At 44.1% G+C, this 12039-nt stretch overlaps 1 protein-coding gene across 5 annotated transcripts in view; it reads left to right on the forward strand.

Annotated features, from left to right (window-relative positions):
- SLC7A6 (solute carrier family 7 member 6) overlaps positions 1-12039 on the forward strand; it is a 44433-nt gene that overhangs the window by 10151 nt on the left and 22243 nt on the right. For all 5 annotated transcript variants that reach the window (XM_085071806.1, XM_085071808.1, XM_085071809.1 and 2 more), the window contains exon 2: positions 5084-5647. In XM_085071806.1, coding sequence (XP_084927932.1) covers positions 5125-5647 — 523 coding nt within the window. In that variant the 5' untranslated portion in view covers positions 5084-5124. The remainder of the gene's footprint in view (positions 1-5083; positions 5648-12039) is intronic.

Raw genomic sequence — 12039 nt, forward strand, 5'->3', positions numbered from 1 at the left:
GCGCTTTTTTTATGAGGAGAAAGAGGGTCACCGCCGCTTGCGGAAGGCGGGGCGGGCCCCGAGAGTGGCAATGACAGCTCTGGAAATGAGCCTCCCTCTGCGGCGGGACCACCTCAGGGTCTCGGGCCGACGGCGACAGCCCCTGAAGTCGCGCTTATGGCGACTCGAGGGTGGCTTGGGAGCCACGTGTGCTCTTAGCAGCCGGCGGGGATGTGGCTGCTGCTCGGCAGGATTGAGCTTTGCGGCGGTGGGTGCAGTGTGACTGCTCTGTTAGCGAGCTGTCGCACGGCGCTGGAATGGGCTTAGTGAGCTCCTCAGGCGCCTTTGCTCGCTGGCGTTTGGAAATGATCTTGATTGTTTATGTCTTTTTAACGCAAGTTATTGAGTACAATCTGATCTGGCTCTAAGGTTCACCTAAAGAGGACAGACGGGTGTAGGTCTGCAGGTACACATGTGCCTTTAGGCATTATTTTCCTCCCTTTTGAGAGGTTTCCACTTTGCTGCTCCAGCATGTAAAATAAGGTGAATTACTTTACAAACTCTACTGTTGTCCCTTCTTTCTTTACCTGGGGCTTATTGTATAAATTTCACTAGATGTTCCTCTCATTGCAGCAGCTTCGTGCACTCCCAACCTAAATCAAGACTGCCTACCACAAGTTCCCTGTTGTGAGCTTGCTTCCGTTTTTTCCTTTGGAAATTTCAAAATAAAGAAAAATATGTAAAAATATGAAAATATTACTTACTGCCATACTGATAAACTACCACGTGAAAAAATTGATATAGTAACTTCTCTTTCATACCTTTTTACATGATAAATGTACCTTGTCCTTTTTTAAAATAATGGATGTTAAAACCAATTCTATTTGATCAAAACCTTGTGGTTTTTTGTTTGGTTTTTTATTGTGCTAAAGATGGTGTGTTTGCATAGGCAAGCAGAAAAGATTTAGTTGAACAGATTAGATCTTTACATTGGGAATTGTTTTTCTTACAAGGGCTTCCTGTCTGTTAAACATATGTATGGTAGGGCAGTCATTCTTCTCTCATCAAAACAGAAAAACACATCCTAGACAAACTCTAAGCTTTTCCCATGTAAGTGTGGGGTTCCTAAATATATATATTGCAATGAATAAGCATTTCTGGGACTTTCAGCCTTTGCTCTATTGGTGCTTAACTCCCTGAAGACTGATGCTGTTTGCCTGTATAGAGCAATTTTGAATCTTCCTCCCAGGGCCAATCATTATGTTCAGAAATAGGAGTCTTACATCTGGTATATGTGAATAGCCAAAATGTGTATGTAAAGGTGTGTTACAAGAGCTGTTTTATGCAATCAACAACTATACAAGACTGAGGCAAGAGTACCAGAAATCTTGGCTAATGAGCAGGTATTGTATAAAACCACAGCAAAACACAGTAAGCTTTTAGCAGTTTGGTACTTTACCTTGGTTGTTAACACACTTGCGGGTTCATCCCAGGTCAAACAACTGACAACTGTTCTGCTCAGTGGGAGAAAGGAGATCTTGGCAGATGGTTCCTCTTTCCCTCCCCATAGAGGTGGGCCACCCTCTAATGCAGTGTTAGTGCATTGATAACTGCATGTTAAATTTCATTAGCTCCTTTGGTACCTGGCCAGGGTGGTCTTACCAGAATGTATATTTTTGGTGAATCAGTGAAATGATCCTAGTTTCAGGTCACTCTGTCGTGGTTTTGTATCATAGCTTTCTATACCAACAGCAGAGTAATTTCAGTAAAAAAAAAAACAGAACTACACATATCAGCAAAAAGATTCCTCTCAGCTGCAGTGATCAGCAAAAAAGAGTTGAAGACTTTGTATTGCACAAGGGTGAGGAAATCCACGTGTTAGTTAGCTTGTGTGAAGGCAGAACTCTGCATTAGCCATAGCAGTCATGTGGAGTTTATTAGGATTATTGTATGTTAGAAAATATATGCTCTTTGTTTCTGGTGCTCCTGTTCCGAGCATCTCTTCTGTTTCCACTGAAGTAATGATCTTGTGACAGAATCATGGATATTAATGCATGTGTTTTTTTTCTCTGACATAGCTTCTATTTTCTCTAGTCTCTGCTTTCCCTCTTCCTTGGTAAGTTTTCTCCAGTTGGTCAAAGCTGCAGATTCTGGTTCCACTTAAGATTAAGTGACGTACTTGTAGGAAAAACTTCTCTAAATGTCAGAGACATTTTTGTAATGAGACACATTTTTTGTAATGTGACTAAGGCAAATAAGTAATTCCTGCCCTAAAGGCTTCAAAAGTCATATAAAACAAACAAGGCTGGAGAAGAGAATGAGATATCAAATCTTCAGTGAGCTGTTGCACACACCTTCATGCAAATCCTAGTTGTCGGCAGATTCCCAAAATTGGGAATAACAAAAGCAGACTTGGAGGGGAAGAAGGAAAACTGGGGGACAAAACAGGCTATGTTGAGAGATAGATACTGTGATTGTTCTTTTCTGGGTGCAGCAGAATAGGGTAAGAAACAGTCAAGGTCATCAGTAACAAGACTGTATAGAACTGCAGTCACGTGCTGCTAATTGAGGTGGAAGCATTTGAACAGTGATAGACTCTGCAGTTGCAGGTAATTAAATGCACCTCTGAACTCCAGACCATGAGCTAAATCAGGGTTGCTCTTAGTGCAAAACTGCCTGTGTGTTAACACGTTGGGTTTGATGTGATTTGAACTACTCAATTGACTTGATCAAATGATCAAATTGCCTGAGTATTCGAAGTAATGTGTATGCTTTTGATCAGTTTGTACTTTGGAAGGTGGTAAGGAGGAAATGGGAGTGATGATTAGGACATGTGTGTAAGAAATCACAAAGCTGCCACCACAGTTGCCACCAAAATGATGCGTTACATTTGTGATCAATTCTTAACATATTTACAGTTTTATCCTTTTGCTGTAAGGCCTGAAAATAAACATGTCATCTTTTCAAATGGCAGTTGGACTTCATAGTAATAGCTGTACTATTCTTGTTTCTTCCACTGACATTTGTTCAGGGTGAATTGTCTTGTGAAAAACATTTGCGACTAGTGTTCTGTCCCGAGTTCTTTTCATGGAAATGAAAAGACTCAGTTTGGAGTTGAATGATATTTTTATGAGTCACAAGTGTTCTTTTAAATCCACTTCTTACAGCCAAATTAGTCATAAAACATCTGCTTTATTTGTTCTGCTGTTTTGCACAGCTTTCTGATGATTGAATCATATTTAAAATTGATTAATAGTTATACGCATTTAGAGATAACCGAACTTGTAAAGCAAACAAATAATCTTGTGAGTATGTAGGGTACGTCTTTTTGAAGACTTAGTTCCACTACGCCAGTTACAGAAAGTCAGCCAGTACGTGGTTGCAAATGAATTTTGCACATGATAGATGGAAGAGTAAATAAGAGGAACACGTAACAGCTGGTGTCATAAATTTACTTTGCTTTTCTTTTGCAGTTTTGGTCACAGTCATCTGTAGAAACTGTGAATCCCTCTCTCCTACTTAATTTGATTTTGTTGGAGGTGCCCCATGTTAACACTCAAGCTTTTAAGTTGTGAAATAGCAGTGATTTTTTGCTGGAAGTCTGAAAAATTTTAGTCTAATTATAAGTGTGAAACTTGATGGCTTCTGATGTTTCTGTAATACTAGATGTTGACCCATATATAAATGATAAAATGTGTATTTAGTAATTAAGCATCTTTAAAGTGTTTATTTGGAGTTTAGAGGGGAAAATTTACTATCTCATTCTGCATTATTTAAAAGACCACAGTTCCTAAAGATTTATGAGTTGGAGATGAATCATGTAATATGTTTAAACAAAAAATTTGTACTTAATTTCAGTAGAAGTTACTTTTTAAATTGATTGGAAATAATCTTTATCATTTTCACATTCTTAGTTTAGGGATGTCAAATCAGATTTTCGGTGCTTTAATATACAGGTGTTTGCTTTATGATAAAGGAAGAGTGTTCCCTCCAGAAAGTGTGCCTTTAAGAGCAAGAAGCTTGTATGTTAATATGCTAGTGGATTCATATGTAGTTGGGTGACTGCATGTTGAATGATAATTCAAAATTCCCATATTCAGGGGTTTTGTTCTCTCAGTTGACAAGTTTATTGCTGCAGCTAGAAAACCTTTTGTAAAATTAGCGTTACCCCAAAAAAGCCCAAAATCCACCTTGGCACTAGATCAGCTGCTTTATTTTAATTGATCCAGACTTTCCATTTTTTTCTATTCTATAGTGAATGGCTGAAGCATACCCTAAAGGTTTGATCAGAGCAAGGCAAATAAATGGTTATGAAATTAATTCTGGTAGTTATGTAGAGCCTGTTCATTATGTAGCTGATGAGCTAGTAATCTTAAACTTGTATAAAATGGGTCTAATGGGTCTTACTCAGAATTATCAATGTATTCCTGGGCTAAGAAATATTATTAATAGTAACTTGCTTTTGGAAGGCATGGGAGAATTTTCTCAAGCTCTTTTCCAGTCAGTCAGTTCTGAAGCAGAAAAAAAAGGTTAATTTCTGTGTCCTCAGATACTGTTAAATGGAGGAATTTGGATTGAAGCTACTGTAGGTTTTTTCATGTACAGTCTGCACTTTTAAATAACTCTGAAAAATGAGGCAGTGAGATCTGCAAACAGTTTTGGGGAGAGAGCGAACTGTAGTATCAGTTAGAAGTCCAGGGCTGCATCAAAACCATTGTGGAGTAAATACCTCTGCCTGTGGCCCTTGGCAGTGTGTTACCAGATCACTCATAAGTTACATGTGTAAGCACAGTAATGAGACTGATTGTTTTAGTGGTGTGATGGATCTGTTCATGCTTAATTTTGTTTGTTTGCTCTCCTAATGGTAGAAGTTCCTCTCTCATCTTAGGTAATATTGGAATTTGCCAATGTCTGTGTTGGTTCTCCTGTTTAACTGTGCGTGAATTTGACTTAGTCTAAAAAAAGTCGAACATGAAGCAACAAAAGGAAATGTTGTAATTTGTATTTGTAAATCATAGGGTAAAAAGGTGGAAAGAAGATTTTTCAAGAAAGTCATGGGATAAAAAAATTTATAATGATTTCAAATGTCTGTATTATATTTTAGATTGTGATTCGGAGTCGTGGAGAATTCATAGGCCTTCCACAATGGCGGAAAGGACAGATTATACAAAATCACAAATTTCACTGGCTGAATACAGCCCCGTCAATAAATCAGAAAGGACAGACCCAAGTGGAACACAAGATGGAGACCAAAATACAATGCAACTGAAGAAAGAAATATCTTTGATAAATGGGATAAGCCTTATAGTAGGCAACATGATTGGTTCAGGTATCTTTGTCTCTCCCAAAGGAGTTCTCATGTACAGCAAATCCTATGGATTGTCTCTAATAATTTGGGCAATTGGAGGAATTTTCTCCGTCTTTGGAGCTCTCTGCTATGCTGAACTTGGAACCACTATTAAGAAGTCAGGAGCCAGCTATGCATATATCTTGGAGTCTTTTGGGAGCTTCATTGCTTTTATTCGTTTGTGGACCTCACTCCTAATTGTTGAGCCAACTAGTCAGGCAATTATTGCCATCACCTTTGCTAACTACGTAGTTCAGCCTTTCTTCCCTTCTTGTGACCCTCCGTATTTGGCTTGTCGCCTCATAGCAGCTGCTTGTGAATGTAAGTATTTCTTGACATTTACTATGGTAAGTTTTTATCCAGGGTATGTTTTATGAAAGCAAATCTTACCAAAACTCAGAGTTGTTACATACTGGATCTGCAATGGTTTGAGTTACAGTGGGAAAAAGAACACTTTCCAGCACATCAATAATAACTTGTCAGTGTTCAGTCAGTGAACTACCATTTTCTCGTTTGGAAGCAGAACAAGGTATTTAACTCTTCCCAGCTTACTTACATGGCAAAAATGGGGGTAAAAATTTTTTGCCCCTGGGAGAGGTATTTTAAATCAAACCTCAAGAATACTCTCAGTGTGCTCTTAACAGCTATTGCAGAATGGCTCTTACACTATAAATTCTGGTGTAATTTGGTTTGCCATAATTTCTCAATGGTTACATGCTTCAGTTACTACTCTGGTTTCAAAAAATTGTTCATTCAAGATTATTCTTTATGCTTGGGATTAACTGTAACATCAGTACAACAGTACATGTTGTAAAGCTGTTTTGAAAAGTGGAAATTTTGTGTGCACATAAAACATTGAAATATTCGTAGTCGTATAGCCAGCTCTGTTAGTCAACATGGAGAAACAGCTGTCCACACATCTCAAATCAGGACTGTTCTGCTGTATCAAAAGAATGAAACTATATGATTGAATTGTGGGTCTTATTTAACTTTAGGTATTTCCTATTAAAAGTGTTTATATACATATTTTACATTTTCAGTTGTATTGGTTTGAAAACAAACCAGTGGGAGATCACAAGTCAAGATTGAAATTAAAAAAAAAATAAGTGAAATAATACAAGGAAAAACCACTGACAAAGTCAGATACAACCTGACACCGTGTTAGGGTGGTAGTAGCAGTCCAACTGAAGTAGTTCAGTTCAAGCGGTGATCCTGTGAAGGTCTAGTCTCCAGCTGAAGATCCAGTGGCAGCTCTTGTCCTCTGGGAACCCAGTAGACAGGGCTAGCGCAGGCAGTTCCAAGGCCAGGTTATATCCAGGTGGGAACACCTGGTTCCTCCCTCCTGGGCAGAGCATCCCACAATGGGATAAGTCCATGAGTCATGTGGTGGGTCCCTGATGGCCCATTGTCTGTCATCCGGAGTGGGTCATTAGCAGGTGAGAACAGCTAACGGCCCTCAGCTAGTGGTAATAGAATACTTAAATACATCTATATTGCAACCTAGGACATTATCCACCCCTTATTCTATTACCATCTACACAGTTCTCACTTAAGATAAGGTCTCCTTGTGGTACACAACGGGTTTCCCCATCTGCCTGCATCACCCACCAAGTATAACCAGGTCCTTGGGCTAAAACAGCCCCACGGATGGGTTTGCCTTTGCCTGAGGTGGGACTAATCCAAACAGTCTTTCCTAAAAAGCCTCTTATGTGTACCACAGGGACCCTATCTCCGTCTACTCTGTGCAAAGGTTTGGACTGGGCAGGACTGGCTCGATTGATAGAACCTCTTGTGTTAACCATCCAGGTGGCTTTTGCTAAGTTCAGTTCCCAATTTTTGAAGGTTCCCCCGCCAAGTGCCTTCAAAGTTGTCTTAAGTAGTCTGTTGCACTGTTCAACTTTCCTGGCAGCTGGTGCATGGTAGGGGATATGGTATATCCATTCAATTCCGTGTTCTCTAGCCCAGGTACTTATGAGGCCATTCTTGAAATGGGTTCCATTGTCAGACTCGATTCTCTCAGGGGTACCATGTCTTCACAGGACTTGCTCTTCCAGACCCAAGATGGTGTTCCGGGCAGTAGCATGAGGCACAGGGTAGGTCTCTAACCGTCCCGTGGTTGCCTCCACCATGGTCAGCACGTAGCGCTTTCCTTGGCAGGTTTGGGGAAGGGTGATGTAGTCAACTTGCCATACTTCCCCATACCTGTACTTTGACCATCATCCACCGTACCACAGAGGCTTCACCAGCTTGGCCTGTTTGATTGCAGCGCAAGTCTCACAGCTGTGGATGACCTGTGAGATGTTGTCCATGGTCAAGTCCACCCCTCGGTCACGAGCCCATCTGTACGTCGCATCCCTCCCTTGATGACCGGAGGCATCATGGGCCCAACGAGCTAGAAATAATTCTCCTTTGTGCTGCCAGTCCAGATCCACCTGTGACACTTTCACCTTGGCAGCTCGGTCCACTTGCTCGTTGTTCCGATGCTCTTCATTAGCCCGACTCTTAGGTACATGTGCATCCACGTGTCAAACTTTCACAGTCAGCTTTTCTGCCCGGGCGGCGATGTCCTGCCAAATCTCAGCGGCCCAGATGGGTTTTCCTCTGCGCTGCCAGTTGGCCTTTCTCCAGCGATCTAACCATCCCCACAGTGCATTGGCTACCATCCAGGAGTCGGTGTAGAAATAGAGCCTTGGCCATTTCTCTCGTTCAGCAATATCCAAAGCCAGCTGGATGGCTTTAAGCTCCCCGACCTGACTCAACCCACCTTGTCCCTCGGTAGCCTGTACAGCTTGTCGTGTGGTGCTCCATACTGTAGCTTTCCATTTCCGATCTGCGCCTACAATTCGGCAGGAACCATCGGTGAAGAGGGCATAGCGTCTTTCACTCTCCGGCAGCTCGTCATACAGGGGTGCTTCCTCAGCACGTGCTACTTGCTCCTCTGCTTCTTCTGAAGATAATTAAAAAATCTCACCTTCAGGCCAGTTTGTTATAATTTCCAGAATCCCAGGGCGATTCGGGTTTCCAATACGGGTGCGCTGTGTGATGAGGGCAATCCATTTGCTCCACGTGGCATTGGTGGCATGGTGGGTAGAGGGAACCCTTCCCTTGAACATCCACCCCAGCACTGGCAGTCGGGGTGCAAGGAGAAGCTGTGCTTCTGTGCCGATCACCTCTGAGGCGGCTTGGACACCTTCATAGGCTGCCAGGATTTCCTTCTTGATGGGAGCGAAGTTGACATCAGACCCTCTGTAACTGCGACTCCAGAATCCCAGTGGTCGGCCTCGGGTCTCACCAGGCACCTTCTGCCAAAGGCTCCAGGACAGACCATGGCTCCTGGCTGCAGAGTAGAGCACATTTTTTACCTCTGGTCCTGTCCTGACTGGGCCAAGGGCTACCGCATGAGCGATCTCCTGTTTGATCTGGGTGAAGGCTTGCTGCTGTTCAGGGCCCCAGTGGAAATCGTTCTTCTTGCGGGTTATGAGGTAGAGAGGACTCACGATCTGGCTGTACTCAGGGATGTGCATTCTCCAAAAGCCTATGGCGCCTAGGAAAGCTTGCGTCTCCTTCTTGTTGGTTGATGGAGACATCGCGGTGATCTTATTGATGACCTCAGAAGGAATCTGACACCATCCGTCTTGCCACTTTACTCCCAGGAACTGGATCTCTCGGGCAGGTCCCTTGACTTCGCTCTTCTTGATGGCAAAACCGGCTTCCAGGAGAATTCTGATGATTTTCTCTCCTTTCCCAAATACTGCCGTTGCTGTCCCCTCACACAATGATGGCATCAATATACTGCAAATGTTCTGGAGCCTCACCCTTTTCCAGTGCAGCCTGGATCAGTCCATGGCAGATGGTGGGACTGTGCTTCCACCCCTGGGGCAGTCGGTTCCATGTGTACTGCACACCTCTCCAGGTGAAAGCAAACTGAGGCCTGCACTCTGCTGCCAGAGGAATGGAGAAAAAGGCATTGGCAATATCAATGGTCGCATACCACTTTGCTGCCTTGGATTCCAGCTCGTACTGAAGTTCCAACATGTCCGGTACAGCAGCACTCAGTGGTGGTGTGACTTCATTCAGGCCACGGTAATCCACTGTCAGTCTCCATTCTTCACTGGACTTACGCACTGGCCATATAGGGCTGTTAAAGGGTGAGTGAGCCTTGCTGACCACCCCTTGGCTCTCCAGTTCCCGAATCATCTTATGGACGGGGCCCACAGAGTGTCGGTGTGGTATTGCCGGCGGTGCACTGTTGCTGTAGCAATTGGTACCCACTGCTCTTCAATTCTCAGTAGTCCTACAGCAGATGGGTCATCTGAGAGATCAGGCACGGTATTCAGTTGTCTTATATCTTCTGTCTCTACAGCTGCTATCCCAAAAGCCCAGTGATGTCCCTTTGGGTCTTTGAAATATCCACTCCTGAGATAGTCTATGCCAAGGATGCATGGGGCGTCTGGACCAGTCACAATAGGGTGTTTCTGCCACTCGTTCCCAGTTAGACTCACTTCAGCTTCCAGTACAGTCAGCTGCTGGGATCCTCCTGTCACCCCAGAAATAGAAATGGATTCAGTCCCCACACACCTGGATGGCATCAGGGTGCACTGAGCGCCAGTATCAACCAAAGCTGTGTATCTTTGTGTGTCAGACGTGCCAGGCCATCGGATCCACACAGTCCAATAGATCCAGTTATCCCTTTCCTCTACCTGGCTAGAGGCAGGGCTCCTCTAATCCCGGTTGTGGTGCACGATGCTCTCCTCCTGTAAATGTGTTCCTGAGGTCTCTTCAAAAGGATCAGTCATATTATCATTTCCGTTCCGTCTGGGGTTCTGTCCACAAGAGACTGGGGCAGTGTTGAACCTAGATGAGCCTCCTGAAGTGGATGTTTCTCTTTTCAATTCACATACCCAGGCTGCTAGGGAGGAGGTGGGTTTCCTATCCCACTTTCTCATGTCTTCCCCATGCTCCTATAGGAAAAACCAGAGGTCACGTCGCGGAGTTTGTCTTCTTTCCCTGGCTGGGGGACGTCTGCTCCTGATGGCAGAGACTCTGGTTGGTTTCGGTGAGGCATGGTAAATTCCTTCTTTGAACTCTTTCCTTAGTTTCTTGTGGCCCTCTTCAATCAAGCTCCAGACTTGCTCGGCCAGGTTTGTTTCCACCAATGAGACATGGGTGCGTAGTGGAGCGGTGACAGTGTCCTCGTAAATTCTCAGTTTGTTGGCTAACACGCCCACCTTATCTTCTCCTTCCCTCCACTGCAGTGTTTCCAGGTAACAAGAGTATATCTCTGGTCCGAGCCGCGCGAATCTTAGCCACATTTGTGAAGTGCACAAATGTGGGCTCTTATTATCTGGGCTCTTAGGGAATCTCTCGTTTTCCGAGAAAATGATCTCTAGCACGGCCAATTCCCTCACGCATCGGATACCTCGTTCTATCGTGTTCCATTTTCTTTGATGCATCTGGAGGTCTTCTTTACAGAGGTATCTGTCCCGTACACTTGCCAGCAATCTCCGCCAGAGGCTGAGAGTTTCCTGGGTTCTCCCAATCCCCTGGTCAATGACCACATCCTGAGACAGGGATCCCAGTTGCCTGGCCTCACTTCCATCCAGAATGGTGTCATTAGCTGCAGCATCCCAGATGCGGAGCAGCCAGGTCGAGATGGACTCGTTCACCTGCCGGGTGAATTCCCTCCATAGGTCCCGCAGCTCCCCCAGGGATAGAGAGCGAGTGATGATCTCCGGCTCCGTCTCTTCTGCTTGGTGAGATGGTCCTGCCGCATCCTCATCAGTCCCTGTGCGGAGTGATTTGCTCTTTGATTTCTTTTTCTGGACGGGGGCAACCGCTACTGGCTTTGGCTGCTCTGATTTGGTGATGGTCTGTGTTGAGACATCGACTGCTCTTTTGGTTCTTTTCCTCTTGCCTGCTGACTTGCTTCATTTCTCCTCCTCAAGAAGACAAAGTATTGTTCTGTTCTTCAGCATGAGGTACACAGTGCTAGTCAAAGAAAACAGAACTGACAAAAAGATTATGCCATCCCTAGCATCCAGAGAGAACTCAATATTGTCAAAAACGGCTGTGCCTGACCTGAAAGGCTGGAAGAAACCGCTCTCTCCTCCTAACCCCAGAGGCTGGGTGTGATTGCTGAGGAGGTCCCAGATGTAGCAGCTCAGGTTAGGCCAGGCAGACAAAACTGAGTATATGTTCCGAATGGTATTCATCGCCTCACAGGTTATCATACAATAGGCATAATAAACCAATAAAGCAATTCTCATGCCATTCCCTGGTCGCAACAGGAGAAATACAACGGGCAGAAAGTTTCCCATATGTGGAAAAATATAGAGAGCAAGATACAGTACCCATATAGATAAGCTGAGTATCATGGTGATAGGATTTCTGAGTTTCCCCAGGTTGTGCCCCACGTTGGGTGCCAAAAATATGTATTGGTTTGAAAACAAACCAGTGGGAGATCACAAGTCAAGATTGAAATTAAAAATAAGTGAAATAATACAAGGAAAAAGCACTGACAAAGTCAGATACAACCTGACACCGTGTTAGGGTGCTGGTAGCAGTCCAACTGAAGTAGTTCAGTTCAAGTGGTGATCCTGTGAAGGTCTGGTCTCCAGCTGAAGGTCCAGTGGCAGCTCTTGTCCTCTGGGAACCCAGTAGACAGGGCTAGCGCAGGCAGTTCCAAGGCCAGGAGCTGGGAACACCTGGCTCCT

Source organism: Lichenostomus cassidix, chromosome 11 (genome assembly GCF_008360975.1).
Source record: "Lichenostomus cassidix isolate B80296 chromosome 11, HeHo_3.0, whole genome shotgun sequence".
NCBI lineage: Eukaryota > Metazoa > Chordata > Aves > Passeriformes > Meliphagidae > Lichenostomus > Lichenostomus cassidix.